We start from the raw sequence: 17,486 nt of genomic DNA, 5'->3' as shown, positions 1-17,486 counted from the left end.
TGCTTAGAGAACAGCAATTCAAGGAGGCAAATAAAACTATGTCTCCACTTGTGCGACTGTTAGCTGGCCTTTAAGTCACAGGCTGCAACACAGCCAATATATATACAACCCTTCTATCAAACAGATAAAAAGAACCCTAAGGAAAACACAGATGATGTCAGCATCCATGATCCCATTAAATAGTATTCAACAGAACCTAAACCTTAATCTGTACTCTTTATGGAAACCACAGTAATGGAGGAAAAATAAAACAAAACAAAAAACAAGAACAAACCAAAAAATATATATAAAGAAAAAAAAAAAAAGAAACACAAGAAATCCCCAACCACTGATGTTGCATCAGTTTCCTCCAAGACTTGCATGCAGTAGCTACAGAAGTTCACAGGTATATACCATGGAGTCCCAGCTGGATTCACAAAGCTGTCAGCACCCAGAAGCCTTCATGACAATTCCTCAGCCTCCTCTAGGAAAACCGGAGGCTTTGCATTCTGGGGCAATTGCATCACTTTTGTTCTGCTAGGTTATTTCTCAGTTGGCCCAGTTCCCCACACAGCTGCATGCTCAGCTGTGCCAGCACAAGGCGGAGAGCAGCACCAGGCAGATGGGGGGTGACACCAAGGACACGCCCAGGGAACACCAGGTTTGGAAGCCTCTGAAACAGTCCAACAGCTGGAGAATAGCAGCTGCTTTAAACAAAGGAGACATCAGGTAAGAATTAAGAAAATACGACTGAGTAAAATGAATAGTTTTGACTGGGAGGAGCAATCATTCTCATTTTGGGGAACTGTGGAAGCCAAACTGACCAGTGATGACCAAGATGACAGAAGCTGGGCACAGAACCCACCTTGAACATACTCGATAACCTGAATTCATGTGCCTTGGTTTTCTCCAAGTAATCTTCCACCATACAAGTCAGTGGCTCACAGTATTAAAAATCTGCAGAAAGGCTGATAACTTGCCTAGGATCTTCTAACAGTAGCAGAGTGTAATTAACAAGACAATTCAATTTCATGGCTGCAGAGAAAATCCTTTAGCTAACAACAGCAATTCAAACATACTGCATTTTGGGAAAAGTACAAGCTGCAGACCAGCTTTGGATATTTTAAAAGGCTAGGAAAAAACACTGTAATACTCTAACCTCAGATACAAAACACAGAACACCATCACATTTTCCTTTACTAAAGAAAGACATGCCTTCCTACATTATGTACAAAGTTGTACATGTTTATTAAAGATATTTTATTAAATAAATAATAGTCTTCAAAGGAAAAAAAAGCTGTGCCACAATAGTCATGCTGCTATCTTGTGCTATTTTATTGGTTATATCCAATGCATTAAACAAATCCAACTTCTCCACAACTTTGTCCAAGACTAGCTTCACACTAGACAGATTAATAGTTCTGAGTATCATTCTACTTCAACACTCTATGCTTCTGGAAGTTTGGAATTTATAAACTGGATAAAATACACATTCGTGAGATCAAACCGTTTCTGAGCTCCCTTTACTTTTCAGTTCCTAACCATTAAAAATTTAATTGTAATTGCAATTAGAATCTGTGATAATTAAAAGTAACAATTTACAGAATTTATAGAATGGAATAAAATTTATTTTTACTTTATAATGCAGTGCACCAGCATTCTAGTTCTTTCAAGTAACAGTAGTAAATTAATTATAGAATGCTTATGCCTCTTTGCATTGGATGTAATACACTTATGGTCTTTGGTACTGGAGCTCAACAACTACTGTGAACAAGAAATGAAACCCTCACTTTAAAAATCCCTGCAACTTCCCTCTCCCTATCAATTAAAATTCTACCAGTATTATTTCCACTACTAGTGCATTTCTTTGAAGATACAGATACTTTTTTTTTTAATATACTACATTGCTAACAGTTTTTTTCCATTTCTTGAGACCTCTTTCATGATCGAGATATGACCTTAAACAGGAATCTAAGAAAATATCAAATATTTTAATTCAGGTTTCTAATGCTTGAACATTTCTTCCCACACCATTCTGCTCATGCTTGTTTACAGTTCTGGAGAACTAGTATTTTCAGCCATCATTTGGATTTTTTATTCGTGTTCTTAAAACCATATATACACACAATACAAGGCAGATGCTTGATCAGTGTATCTTGCCTCTGATCCACAGCCATGTCCAGTCCTGTCACTCTCAACTGCTATCAACTCAACAGCAAATTTAATACAGTTCTGCCCACAATCCTGTGCTGTCTTTGCCAAGTAAAATATATCCAATAAGCCATACTGCACCCATATATCGAGTTGTATAAAGCCATTCAGAAAGAGCAGTGTAAGTTGTTTGCAGAAATGGTGTTCCAGCCATGGGATAAGACCACCCTTCACAAAACTCTATAGCCAGCATACTGTCACATTCCTTTCAGGTTTTACCATGTCTCTCAAATTAGAAACACTCGTGGTTGCATTACACCAGCTGGATGGGATGTAGGTACAAGTTGTGGGTATTAAGGTCAGTAAGTTCCCCATATACTTAACAGAAGGAGATGACTTGATCACCCAAAGCCTTCTGAATTTACTGCATTCAGGCAACTGCAAATTCCTCCCTAGCAGTAACACCTGTCAGCTAAAAAATGAAACCAAGGTAGGTTTACAGAAACACTAACTCACATTGCTTTATGTTAGACACAGTGGGCACATAGACACAGTGTTATGAAATGGTCGACAGACAGCCTGAACCACTAAGCAGTATTTTTTAATTACTATCAGTTATCATTCATTTTCCTATTTCTACATCACAAGGTAACTTTAAACCTGTATTTTTGGGTGTTTGGAAAAAGAGCTGAAGTGGAAGTATACATTTTCAGGGTGGTGGTGGTGTTCATTTCCTCAAAGCCAAAAAGAACTGAATTCCAATTAAAACTAAAAAGCTACAATGATGAAAAAAAAACACATCCCATGAAAAAATGAAATACTCTGACCTGTTTTGATTAGCTAGGTCAAGTAAGATCAACCATTCTTCCCACAGTCACTGGAAGGGCAGCAGCCAGCACTCGGCTTTACACCCAGCATACATGAAGTGAAATCAGGACAAGCTGAGTATCTAGCCCTGTGTCTGAATATCCAGCTGAATATCCAGCAACACAACAGAGTTCCTTTGGGAATCCACACCACTACTAAAAAAATCCCTCTACCAACCCACAACAAACAAAGCACAACTGTATATAAGCTTCTATGCTTGTTGGCTGCAATGATGTTGGGGAAAAAAAAAAAAAAAGTAATTTCAAAGATTGGTGAAGTAGCAACCTAAACCCCTCCCACACAACACACACCCATCCTTCTCCAAAGTCCTACACCCTTTTTCCACTCAGTATTTAGAACAGAACTTGAAACACACTGTAGTCAGTAACTTTGCTTTCAGCCTAGCCTTACCCGTTGAGATAGAGGACATATATAAAGGACTAAAGGAAGCTTTTGTCCTATGCACCTGTGCTTCCTATTCCCCTTAAGAAACCTTCAGAGGTATGGGTTCAACTGGTTGTACAATCATATAATGAACCAGAAAAATGAAGTAGGCAATTGGTACTACTCTATAAACCGTATGGATCTCATATTCATACTCAAACCAGCCATGGTTTGGTTTGCCTTTTTTAAAATTAAATAAAAAATTTTAAAAAATTTAAAAAAAAAATAATTTAAAAGGAGCTACTATTCAACTCTTTTCATAAAGACATCAGCCTTATTCTGTTATGGGCTTTGAAATAAATCAAAAATTGCAAAACCAGAAAGTTACTCAAAAGCTTTTCCTCTATTATGTCACCTACATCAAAAGACAATACCCCAATGACATTTATCAGAAGTACTAAAAAAATCTTACCTTTTGGATAATCTTCCAATAAGAGGTTGAAGTGACCTAACTGACAAAAGAAATCAGACTCGACCTTTCCTTCAGCTTTCAAAATTAGCGATTCATAGCAGCGAACAGCCTAGGAAAGAAAAATACAAGGTTTTCAAAATTCTGTATTTAGCTAAAGCAAATCACACATTTTATGCACATTTTTTTGAGAAATAATGGTTTCTTGTTACTCTGTAAGGCAAGAAGTCTCCAAACACTGTCAGTAACTTGCAATTTGCACTGCTTTTCAAAGAAAAAATGAAATATTTAAGACAAAACAGATCTGGAAGTTTGCAAATTGATAGCAAGTGAACAATAAAGATTTTCTCTCTATGTGTGGACTCCAGAAACATCTGATTTCCCAAACACAAAACAAGCCTCTAACATATATGATAATTTTTAACTTTCAAAAAAATCAATTTAATGCAAAATTACTTGTTTATTCTTCATCTATTACCTTCTATGTAGTATACAGGTACTGAAGACTAAGTAAAGATTAAGCTAAAAATATGAATGGAAAAAGACTGAGAAAAGTTACCCTAGAAGTTTTAAGCAACACACACAATCAAAGTATGTTCTGTGTTACAAACACATCTTAGTAAACTGAACTGATGCCTTCTAATAACCATAATGGTCATGGTCTTGAAGCTGTTGTATTCTTACCTCATGACCCTATTTACAACTTTGGGAATGAATGAGTAAATGAATGGGTTTTCCCATCTTTTGAATTTCCAGTTTCTTGATTTAGAACACACTAGCCATTAAATTAAGTAGGTGAATAAACTTATGGGATGGGAGGTTCTTTGCATCAGAAGTAGACTTTATTATTCTCAAAAACTTGACAGATTTTCAAAGAATTATAATTTGAGATGGTTAATTGATGCCTTTCACCAATTCATGGTTTGACTGTGTTCCACATTTGATGGCAATTACAAACTTCTTGATTTTAATCTATTACTGTAATCAGACCTTAACACTTAGTCTGAAATGACAAGGTTTGTTCAGTCATTTTATTGACTCTGAAAATCCAAAGGGGAAAAAAGAGCAAACTATCCTGTAAAATTTAAGTCCAAATACTAAATTAGTATTAAATCCATATATGGGATTTACTTATGTGCACACCTGTATTAATCATTGAAATAAGGAACGGCAACAATAAAACAAGGAAATGTTAAGAAACAGTTAAAAAAGACTGTGGAGATCCACAGTACTGATCTAATCTGTATTTTGATTTGCCTTTTTTCCTTGCTATACTGGTTCTAAAATTATTTTTTCAAACTACAAGCCATGATAAAACTGGCCTTGCAGCACTCAAAAGACAGAAAGTCTCATCCACCACCAGACAAGTGGGTCCCAATTCATACCCTCAGCCTGAGATGCATTAAATATGCTTCCACCTACTTCCAAATTCAGAAAAAAACTTATTTTATGGCTGTTTTCAGAAAAAAAGAAGTTCCAACAGACTGAAACTAAGCTATGCTGCCACAGAAATGCAACAAAATTGTTAACATCTATATTAAATCTATTAGGTGTATGTGTGGCTTTAAAATTATCTAATAAACCCATTTACATTACTTACTCCAAACTGTAGCTATCTGGCCACACTCGGAAGACATTAAATGGAGACACGTATTTGACTCTGCAAGTGCTGCAGAACTGCTCATGCTGTTTGTTTTGCCTTAGCAAACCACACTGGAAGGACTGGAATTCTGCTGACAGTCAATCTAAGCTACTCCTCTTAACTTCAATGCCACCACTATGAATACCTCATGAAGTCAGCCAACTCTCAATCTAAAGAATTTTAGAATCAGAAGCAAAGCACAGAAGTCCAAATGCGTCTCTCATACATACTAAATGCATGTGAACCAATCTTCAATCAGTTCTGATCTCATCTCTGGATTTGTACAAATTGTAACACAAATTTTTGCTGTTACTGTCAGAGATTAATTTGCAGATAGACTTTCCATCTTCTGATTATATGCTGTACCTGCTGCAGCTGCCAAAAAGAACAGTCACACTATGACATTTTCCTAAATTAATATTTTGCCTGCTACAAATCAGACACTCTTCAGAGCGTATAGAAACTATTACCACAACAGCCAGCTTATAAAAACTGTTGGACAGGAGGTTATGGCAGTTTATTTCCTGATTCAGATGCTACAGGTATTTAAAGGGAATTAGACTTTTTGAAAAAAATCTAACCAGGATATTTGTACATGGTATGTTACATGAAATCATAATCGCATACACATAAACAGCTAAGCATCCAGGGACTCTTTACATTTCCACAGCCTCTTTTTAAATAAATCCTCATTGAAAGACATATCACAAGTATAGATATATCACACTATAGATAGCAGGGATACAAAAAGTTGTGCCCCAGTATTTCACACAACTTTCACCAGTTTGGGAGTTGGAATAGATGATCTCTCGAGGTTCCTTTCAACATCCAACACTATGAATTCAGAATTCTCAACAGGGCAGAGTTTCTCTTTGCTTTCCCTTTGACACTTTGAAGGTACTGCTAAAGCCATCTTATTAATGCCTGCACAAGGGCAAGGCATAGCACACCAGAATTGCAAAACAGACCTTCCTCTTTCAGTTCTTCTCTTTTTTGCACAATTCTCAGGAAACCATGTATATTTACGCAGACTTAAATTGTGAACGTTGTTTCACATTAATTTTTTTGGTTCTTCTTGTGCATTCTAGCAAAATGAAACAGAAAATAAGAGCAAGATTTACTTCCTTAGCAGGAACACCAAAGTCAAACCCTGAGTCTCTGCAGGATGAGCAGACTGGTCACTGTGGCTCTTGTTCTTCCCAGTAGTAAGAGCAGATTCATCTAGACAAACTCAATTTATTGGTCAAAAAGCTTTTTTCCACAACAAACCCCTCTACAAACATCTTTAGAAAGGAAGAAGCATTTTTCCACATAAATATGAATTTGTGTCTTCAGTGAATAAACAAATGCAAAGCATTCTGAAGGGGGAGGTAATTTCATTTATCTGTATATGGTTTCTTTGAAGACAGATCTCATTCCAGTGGATCTGTAGTTGCAAAGGCCATCTATGGCATCTCTTATGCAACCAATTTAAATCATCCTGAGACGCTAAGAATTCTAAGGAGCTTAAAACCCCCTTAGGTTTTTAAATATTTCCATTTCTTCACACTGTATGGATTTTTAAGTGCACTCTGTGGAGCCAGCCTTGAGAATTGCTAGTATTGACAAATTAACAAGTAAGACTCTGAAATGTCTTATACATTGTACAGTTTCTTCTCTTTGTTCAAGGCTGCATGAAGATAAAAGGGAAACCTGAAGAACTTGGAAAAATAATCGCCCACAGCTGCTTCACAATGTGGCAGTAGCAGTAGGAAACAAATACAGGAACGGCTACAGGAAAACAAGCTGGTTTATATGATATCAAAAATCCCAATAACCATGTTGTTTGCCACCTGCTTGATTAAAAGCATACATTATTGTCAATAATACATTATTCTCAGCACTTCTGACATGAGTGTTAAAAACCACTTTTAAGACTGGGGGTGTTCTCATGTCAGAAATTCAACCACCAATTCTTAGGACACATATAAATACAATATAATGAAGAAGAAAAAGGCTCAGTGTATTCGTCAACTTGAAAAAGGCTAGCAGAACATTCATATGTGTTCACAAAAGGAAAAGAAGAATTCCATTATCATCTTTAAAATGTACTATCAAATCCCTTTTTGTTCACAACTTGTTATTCCAAACAGAAAGGAACTCAAAAATACTTCCACTCTGTGGTCAAAACAATGTGCTACCCCAGTCTCTTTACCCCAGAAAAAACAAACCAAAGAAAAACAACCCCATAAAGCAAATACCAGTTTTGGCTATTATTAACATTATGTCTTTTCATGAAGAAAGGTCCCTAGAGTTGGGAATATACTGTAACAAAAAAACAAAACAAACATCACATCGATCCCACAGATAAAACCAGAACTGTAACTATTGTATACAGAAGTCATTGATAAATACTATAGCTCTACTTCATAAAAGAGAAGAAAGGGCAATGTTATTTCTGCTTCAACTAATATGGAGAGAAACTTTACCATCCTCACTGGTTGCAATTAGTTGCATTTTACAGCACAAATTCCAATTACTATCAAACAACTGTACTAAAATGAAAAAAACAAGTACAGCTTTTTTAGAATAGTTTCTAAGCATGATGTAATTATCCTTCCTTATTACTAAGAAGCATAAGTGACTAAAATGAAAGCAGCAGGACTAAATGGTCAAATATGACAAAATGTTAATAATTAACATTTTAATAATTATTATTATTTATTACATTTTCTTCAGTATACATGAATAAGTATAAATTTATATTTCTAAACTATAATTGTTTAATACTTATTTATTAATTATCCTACAAGAAAGCTGGGGTAGGTTTTTTTACACAGGTGTGTAGTGAGAGGACAAAGGGAAATGGCTGCAAGCTTGAAAGGGGGAGATTTAAGTTAGATATTAGGAAAAAACTAGTGTGGTGAGACACTGGCAGGGGTTGCCCAGGGAAGCTGTGGCTGCCTCCTCCCTGGCAGTGTTCAAGACCAGGTTGGATGGGGCTGTGAGCAACCTGGTCTGGTGGGAGGTGTCCCTGCAGCCCATGCAGAGATTTGGAAATAAATGATCTTTAAGATCCCTTCCAACTGAAACCCTATGATTCTATGAATTCTTCAATATATTAATGACACGAAAAAGAAGGAATTGCACTGAGTCAGCCAAAGATTACTTGAAACATAGAAAACCACAGAAAACTAGACAACAAACAAAAAAACCTAGCAACATAAATTGTATAGGGAAATAGGTTATTTTAATTTTACTGGGTAAAATTAACTGTTCAAGAATAATAGTGTTTTAATGCAGACAACATAGCATAAAATAATAAATTCAAAGCCTCAAGACACTGTTAGAACTTTAAAAGTTCACAAGTTCACAAAAGAAAACACTATTGTATATGTAAGATAGGCCTTCCACCAAGGGCAGGGATGGGGGCGGGGAGAAAAATAGTTCCTGAATTTTTTTTTTTCCACTGGAAAGCATTAGCCTGAATGGTTGTTTCTAACAGCAGTGACTAAAATTACCATCCTGAGAACCTCCTGATTGAGTTCTAGCTCCTGCTTTGCAACAACACAGGTGTGAACAAGGCTCACTTCAGCTAAGAAAGAAAAAAAGACTGGCCCAAATTCTTCAGAAATTAAACTCACCCCCTACCCATCAACAACTGCCTGAATAAACATCACCTCCTGGGCTGTACATGACTTTAAAAGAACATCTCTCATTTAATTCTACAGAGAAAAATATACAACTTATCTCTGACTGAAGATAACTTATATTAACTCACCAGATCTTCCACTGAAGGCTTCCATATTAGATATGGATGGCGTGATACTCTTAACTTTTCCTTACTTTCTTAGCATGAATCTCACTACAGGTTTCAAAGCTTCTTCATATGCTCTCTCTTTTTATGAAAGTTCATCCTGTGTTCTAAAATTCTCCCTCAGCTTAGCTCAAGTTTACTCTCCTTGTATTCCATATCTGGGCTAAATCATATAAAAACCTCAATAGGAACGTTATAAGTACAGCATGCTGGATACAATCATGCCCATGCCCCAAAAGATTTTGGTCTCAGGAAGGAAAACCATGAACTGGGCTCTTTCTTAACTTCATTTTTGCAAAATTTCTCATATCTATATATGATAAAAATTATCAATATTTACCAAAATTTATTATATATTGGAATGTCAGGAAGTGAGTCTGCTAATAACATTTAAGATCAAAGTTTTTATCATTTCAGGAAAAGTAATATAGAACAATGGAAACTGGCTGTCATAAATTTCCTCAAGAAATGTATTATCAGTTTTGGCCACTTTATTTTCCCATAATTACTGCTTCATAGAACAGGACACCACAATAAACACTGAAAGCAATCAAGAAGAAATGCAGTTGTGCACATAAGCTGCATGCATAGCTTGATGATGAGAAGCTGGATTTTCTTTGAAAGCCACTACTGTGGTCTAGGACTTATCTACCACAGCCATCATTTAAAAAAAAAAAAAAAAAAAAAAAACAAAAAAACAGTTACATCTTCAGCATAATCTGGAAGTAGAAAAGATGAAGTAGCAAACAACAGAAGTAAGGCCAAAGTTGTTAAGTTTACAAGTGAAAATTAACACAAAACTAACTGAAAGTTAAACACAAAACTGAAACAACACAAACCAAAAATGTTCCAGAGACTGCAGTGAAAGAAATACACTATCACAGTAAGAAACAAATAATAAAATAAAAACATGTAACAATTTAGAAACCCATTGCAAAGAATTAGCATAATCAAAACAAATGTTTCACTCAGATGGAGAACAGGAGACAGTAATAACTAAGAAATAATTCTTCCTGAAGCCAGTTAAAATTCAAAAATGAGGGATACTGCTTCATAAAAAGCACAGAACTGCAGAACAGAATACAAAATAGAATATATGCAAATCAAAGATAAATCATGAAAAGTGACATTTTAGCAGAGGGGAGAAGAAAAACAACAACTTGCCATCACTGAATAACACTTAAAATCAGCTGTAAGATATTCTTTACAAGTGTTTTCTGTCAGGCAGATGTAAACTCAATAGTGGAGGCTTCTCAAAGAAATATACAGGAAGCTTCATAGTTTTCACTGACAGAGTCCATAACCAGTTGCATTTTGATGAAATCCTTTGTTGACTGGAGTTAAAGTAGCAAATCACTCTACATTAATTCTGAGACCATCTTTAGAATCGTTACTTCTTTTAAATATAGTAAGATATACTTAGTAATACAGATGTCTATGTATCTGCACACCTACATCACACAGAAAATTGAAACAAATTCTAAGCCATCTGCAAACACAATGCTCTCTACTCTGTTCTTGAAAACATTTCATAGTCTGAAGACTCAGCAATTTATGACAGATTTTGTATGCAATTTCATCATTCCCAATCCTGCATAGTTACTTAAGTACTACATAGTTACATAAAGAAAACAAAAACAAATTCACCTTTTTTTTTTTTTAATAGCACTAAATTTTTCATAGGTAATTGAAATGGCTGGGTTTTATCTGAGAAAATAGGAACTTTGTTATTTTTACCATAATTACTCTATTTCAAGTAGAACTGAAACCTTAATTTAGTAATTTCTCTAAAGCAAATGAACAGTTCATCACTAAAATTTTAGACTAGTAAATATGAATTTATTTTAGCAATCTTTAACTATAGGAACATAAAACATCATAACTGAGGTGCAAGCATATCACACTTCAGAACATTTAGACAGTTACTTAGATAGATAAACTTATCTTTTTTTAAAATATAAAATCAGTTTTATCTGGGAGGCCACAGACTTTCAGATTTTCATACAGATATTAGTAAATTATCATACATCAAATAAATATCTGTTTTCAATTTCACCTGCTAAGTAACTTTAGAAATACAACTACTATCATCACATAAAGAAAAAGAAAAAAGCAAAAACAAAAAACCCCAAAGCTTACATCTGAGTAGCTGTTATTTATGCAAAGATTTGTTTGGGACACAGGTCTTTGGAAATATAACATTATCAGGTACCGAGTCCAAATATGACAAAAGATTAATAAAAAGATTAATTAAAAAATTTGTAAAAAAAAAAAAATATTAAACAGACAATATATTGATGGAGTTTGCAATGCATGGTATCAAATATGCATAATACCAAAATACGCATATGAAAATGTCTCCAAAGACTGATTCAAAAATAGATGTTTGTGAAAATCCTTCAACTTCAGACAAAACAAAATTATTTTCCATTCTGCTGTTTGACTACAAGTTAATACAGAAGAGCAACTATTATATCTTAAAATTTAACAACATTTTAAAATATTCTGCTAAACCTACACAGTCTAAAACTCAGTTCCAAAAGGGTTCAAGCACCAGAGGTGGCCTGTTTTTCAGAAATAAATATTGTTGGTAGCTTAGTCTGAAAAGATAAGATTTATTTTAGAAGAATGGAGATGAAAATGGGTCAGGAGCAGTTTGTGAAGGGAAGTGTAAAAACTGTCGCTAGTAGGTTGGGAAGTATGGAGTTCTCAGCACCACAGGAGACATAAAATTGGTAAAGTTACCTTAAGATATAAAGGATAAAAAAACCCTTCTAAATGGAAGGAACTTGTTTTCAAATACCATTATTTCAAATAGTCTCAAAATGCTGGTACTTCTCAAGTTAGCAAAGCCAGTATACTGAGAAGGGTGCCCCAAAAAGATTTTGCATCACATCACTGAAACCTCACATAGAGGTACTACTCCACACACAATGTTTCTTTTTTCAGCCATTCATATATACTGCTCCTGTGGCTGCTTAGTTACGCTCAGACAACAGGGATGCTTCTCAGATATAGGTTGGACATTAGAAAGAATTTCTTTACTGAGAGGGTGATCAGGTATTGGAATGGGCTGCCCTGGGAAGTGGAGGATTCTCCATCCCTGGAGATATTTAAAAAGAGACTGGATGTGGCACTCAGTGCCATGGTCTGGTAACTGCAGCGGGAGTGGATCAAGGGTTGGACTTGATGACCTCAGAGGTCCCTTCCAACCCAGCCAATTCTATGATTCTATGATATAAAAGTAAGCAACACTGGAACACAAATGAATGTGCATGAAAACCATCCTGCATGTTTTGGAGAAGAAATTTATGCACAGTGAACACCTTAAAAAGTGCCAGAATCATTCCCATCATGAGAGGTAGCTCTTCTCTCCTACTGCCTGAAAACACCCAACCTTATCCCTCCCTTCTTCTCTCACCTCATTGGGCACTCTGAACAGGGAAAAAAAGTTGCAAGAGGAAATAACAAGAATACAGTTCTCTGGATACAGACACACAACTAATAACCAGTAGCACTTCTGAATGAAGAGCTGATGTACCTGATTCCAGGAAAAAAATAAGTGTCTACTTGCACTTTGAAGCAATGACAGGGGTGGGAAGTACATTCATATAGATTTCAGAACTGGTATTTATGTACTACAAAGAGCAAGTCCAAGTTATTTTAGCTACTAGTGTGCATTTGCATCATACTATGAACTAAACACCAAGTAAAATGACAATACACTCAAACATTGCTCTGGAACTTATCAAGTATTCTGGTAAATAAAACTTTGTAAATTTTCAGTCAACACATCCTGAAGAAACTGGCAGCTGTGGGGTAAACAGCCATGGAGGTTGTCAACACAAACTGCTTTAGTTAACATTTCTTTAGAGCTGGCTAGAAGACGTCCTTCTTGGATAATGCTTCCCAAGCCCTAACAAATTTAACATGGACATCAACAACTACAAAGTTGAAAAACATGCATGTATCAAGCTTATCACCAGCTCTCCTTCTATTTCTATGTGTTTTTATGGATACTACTGAACTAGAAAACAGAGCCTACTTCAAAGGACACAGCTTCTGGTAAGTAAAGGAGGTCACAAACCAATTCCATTCCCAGGGAGGAGTGAAGAAAAAATGTACAAATACACACACAAAAAAACCCCTGTCACCAAAAAGCATTAAGACCACCTAGTAAGGACAGCAATAAGAAAAGATCCCAGGCTTTGACTAATCTGAAACAAGGATTTCAATTTAAGTTGTCCGTATTTACAGAAAGTGTCCTAAATATCAGATTCCAGAGTTAAAATCACTTTTAAGCTAAAAGTCACCATGATGATTCACAGCAGGACAGAGGCAGAATGACAGCAACTAAGCTTCCACCTATACACAGAACCCAGTTCCACCTTTCCCCCACAACTACAGTATGACCTTGCACAGACAAGGTGGATTTTTCAACAAACCAACAACTGGATAACACCATCCATTAGAAGACGATGCTGAGGAGCTTGGGGCCACATCACAAACACAGTCTAAATTACAAGTTCTTTGCAAGTCCCTCATGCTTATGCTAATCCTTTCAACAGAAGGATCTGCAAATATTCTTTTCTACCATGACCAGCTACAAAAGGTATAATATAATTTCCTTTGGACACAATTTTCTGTTACCACATACTCTTGACTACTCAGTGAACAATAATACAACACTTGTGGACTTGGGAGACACCAACTCAAACCCCACAGAACAGTGCTCAGTAACATGGACTTCTACAACCAGTCACACCTAATTTAATATGCAACCCTAATTTTTTAAAAAAACTAATTAAAATTACATTAGATTTCAATTCTATCAGCATAGGTTAAAAATGAGTAATTGAAAGTCCAGAAACAGCATCCTCATTTTCAAATCATAATTAACTATAGAATTTGTGAGTTTAACACAAAACTGCCTCAAAAACAAGCCACTAAGCTTTCAGAAAAGCAATACACACCCCCAAAATACTTATATCCAAAGGCCAATCCTCTAGGTCAGCTACACTTCTCAGTCTTTTTTTTAAAGCAGGGGGGAAGGGGAGGGTTAAGGCAGGGGGGGCAAAGAAAAAAGTTCACAGGAAATTCAAATTTACTACCCTCACAACGTTGTTTACATTTGCTTATATTTTCCAGTCCCAAAATTCACAGAAAATAGCAAATGGCCATCTTATGTCCTAAAAAATATCTAGTTGTAGTGGAATTCCACTGTATGGAACCCAAATCTTTAACCTGACATTTACATTGTGTTGCGTCCATACAACCTTCCAGGGTGAATGAATCAGTCTCTCAATACACAAAAAAAAAAAAAAAAAAAAAAAAAAAAAAAAAAAAAAGCTTGTCTCTCAGAACCAGAGAAAAAAAATCCAAAAATCTTTAAACAGTCAAACTGTTAGAAAGCATTTTATAAACCCACTGTGGTGCAAACTCCATCACCATGGGGCAGCTTATTCCAAAAGAACAGCTGTGCAGGAAGGCACACCAGGAAGTTCAAAGGCTACCAGTAAAATTCATAAACTACCATGTGTAGGTGATTCATAGACCAAACACTTCTGAGGATCTCTTATGATAGATTACTGTAGGGTTTGTATTTTAAATGAAATGACAGAAATAACAATTGTGTACATTTCAGGCATTTGTTGAGAAGGTTTTAATTTTGATGAACATGCTGTACTCCACAGAAAATTGAGTGGTTCTGTAATTTAAGTGTGTGACTCTTCAAATCAAGCTGCAATGACTCAGGCCTGGAGGTGAAGGATCAAGTCCAAAACTGTTTACAGTGGCAGGCAGACATCAGCAACTTCTAGCACACAAAGCAAAACCTTAGAAGGAACTCCAGGAGTTTTACAGGTAATATCATTTCCAAAATGCAACCAACCTGAGGCTGCAAAAACATACTGACACAGTGATCCAAAGGATAAAATCACTCGAGAGTTTTTGATAAGAAAAGACAGTTCTTTAGCACTAAAAGTTGAATGTCTTCCTCCTTAAGGTTTTGGATGAATGAAGCACACCCATGTCTCCCATTTCACTGTCACTAATGTAATCTATCTTTGTTTAAAGGTTAAATTCACCTTTCAACAACTCAGTGCCCTCATCATAGAAGATCTTTAAACTGCCAGAATACACCAGTGTGAGAACTGCAGTCAACCAGAACACTTTGCAATACAAGAAAATCTGATTTCCACAGAAGACTGGATTTTTTTAAGTACTGGTCCCAAAGAGCAGAACTAATATTTATCAGAAAAAGTATGTCTTCGACACAGGTTATGTGGAAAGGCACTCACACTTTTACATTTGCCTTCACTAACACATAAGAAAACCCCACACAAGAAAAACCCATTTTTCTACACTGTAGAAAAATCTCTGTCAAAACAGTATGTCACCGTGAACAAGCAATTCCCCTAGAGAGGAAACAAGGAAAATAGCAAATCAAAACAGAAATTTATGAACCAAGCATGGCACAGTCAGACACTGAATAAAGTTCTAAAGAGAAAATTGGGCACAACCACAGAAGAAGCGAATAAAGGGTCAGATAGAATAAAGGAATGAGAGGGGATGGGCAAGTAAGATATGAAACCTTTGCCAAGAGGGAATGTCAAGAGAAGGAAAGTAGACTGAGCACTATTTACTCAAGCCCTGAATGACAGCACCCTCTTCCTTGATTATCATTCCATCCCTACTCCATCTGGCAGCACAACACTCTCCCCATTATTACTCACCCAATGCACAGCATCTCCACATAATAATCCCTTCAATCATTCCAGTCACTCAGAGAAAAAGTGATCAGACCTCTGCAGACAATGTTCAGGGAGGATGACAAAATACAAAGGTGAGAGATTTAAGAACATTCAAAAATGCATCGAATTTAAATTAAAGGCATTTTCAACTAACCATAAATGGCCAAGGGTAGCATGTAAGTCAGTCCCAAACATCAATCTTTTAAATCCCTGTATTTTCAAGCATCAACTGTAGCACAGAAGATTTATTTTTCATAGCTCTATACAGTAACAGATTTATTTATACCCCAAAACTGCAAAACCCATCATTCTGGACCACCTGAGGCTTGTCCTGTGCAAGCAACAGGAGGCACGTAAACTTCATGCTTAAGCTTAGAAACATGAATAACACTTGCACATGCAAGAAAGATTATTTATATTGTCTCTAGGCTACAGATGGAGAACTGGCATCTCCATCTCATGAGGTGTGTGTGGTTTACAGGGGGGAAAAAAACCAACAAACTAGCAAGGTCTGTGCTGCTAGTCAGCACATGGAAAGGCTGCCACTGCTTTCAACTTCTTGGCCAATTAGCAGCAAATAGCTACGGAAGAACAAGCTCCTCCAGCCAGCACAGTCAGAGCCAGGCAGCACTGACTGGGCAGAGAGGGATGGGGGCACACCAGACAGGGGGGGCTCCCTCTGTTATCTGTTGTTTCTTCCTCTCCATATGCTGAGAAGGTGGAAGAGCTCCTTAAGTGGAGTCTATGACAGCTGAAGAAGGGAAGGCCCAGCCCTGCACAAAAAGCAGAACCAGGAGGCACACAAGTAAGCCAAGGAGATGACGAGGAGTGCTAGTATCAGAGCAAAGACAGGGAAAGCACATTTGAAGTGTTAAAAGTTGTAGGCAAAAGCTTTAAAAGTTTTGTTGGTCTATTTGCAGGACAGTACACAGACCTGACTCGATTTATGCTAAGAAAAAAACCCAAACAGTATACTGAAAATACGTTTGAGACTTCTTTTGCTGTTATAACTTGAAAAACTGAAAATTTTGTGGAATATTAAAATGAAGTTTTCAGCTCTTATCAATTCTATTTCCTTGCTCTGCAGATATGAAGACTTGGCTACTAACTTTTTGTTAATCCCTTTCACATCCAGGCCAACTACAAGAAGCAGAACCTCAACCCCATTCTACTTATTGACTTAATACTTAACAATAAAGTTATACTACACAACATACAGCAGGCATAAATAAATTAGTCAAAATTTATTTTTTATATGTAGTAACAGAATCAGATTCGAGACTCTGGATCAGCCTCTGTAGATGTTTCAAACACAGTTCAACAATCTTTCATTTTTTCTCTAAGACCAAGCTCTACCTAAAATACATTTTCACAGATATTTAATAGTGTCCAAGCAGCACAAAATTCAACATGATATTAGAGTACTTCATCTTTCAAGTACATTTA

The 17,486-nt window shown here is 36.2% G+C and overlaps 1 protein-coding gene across 12 annotated transcripts in view; it reads right to left on the bottom strand.

Moving 5' to 3' along the window:
- The window catches only part of KDM6A (lysine demethylase 6A), a 159,549-nt gene that overhangs the window by 120,558 nt on the left and 21,505 nt on the right, over positions 1-17,486 (bottom strand). For 11 of the 12 annotated variants that reach the window (XR_011727337.1, XR_011727336.1, XM_071751540.1 and 8 more), the window contains exon 3: positions 3,854-3,962. The exons of the other annotated variant lie outside the window; for it this stretch is intronic. Coding sequence is in view for 9 of the 11 variants with exons in the window: in XM_071751540.1 (XP_071607641.1) it covers positions 3,854-3,962 (109 nt within the window). In the remaining 2 variants the exon portion in view is untranslated. The remainder of the gene's footprint in view (positions 1-3,853; positions 3,963-17,486) is intronic. 12 annotated transcript variants of the gene reach the window in all.

Source organism: Heliangelus exortis, chromosome 1 (genome assembly GCF_036169615.1).
Source record: "Heliangelus exortis chromosome 1, bHelExo1.hap1, whole genome shotgun sequence".
Classification (NCBI taxonomy): domain Eukaryota; kingdom Metazoa; phylum Chordata; class Aves; order Apodiformes; family Trochilidae; genus Heliangelus; species Heliangelus exortis.
This window is presented reverse-complemented; position numbering and strand designations above follow the sequence as displayed.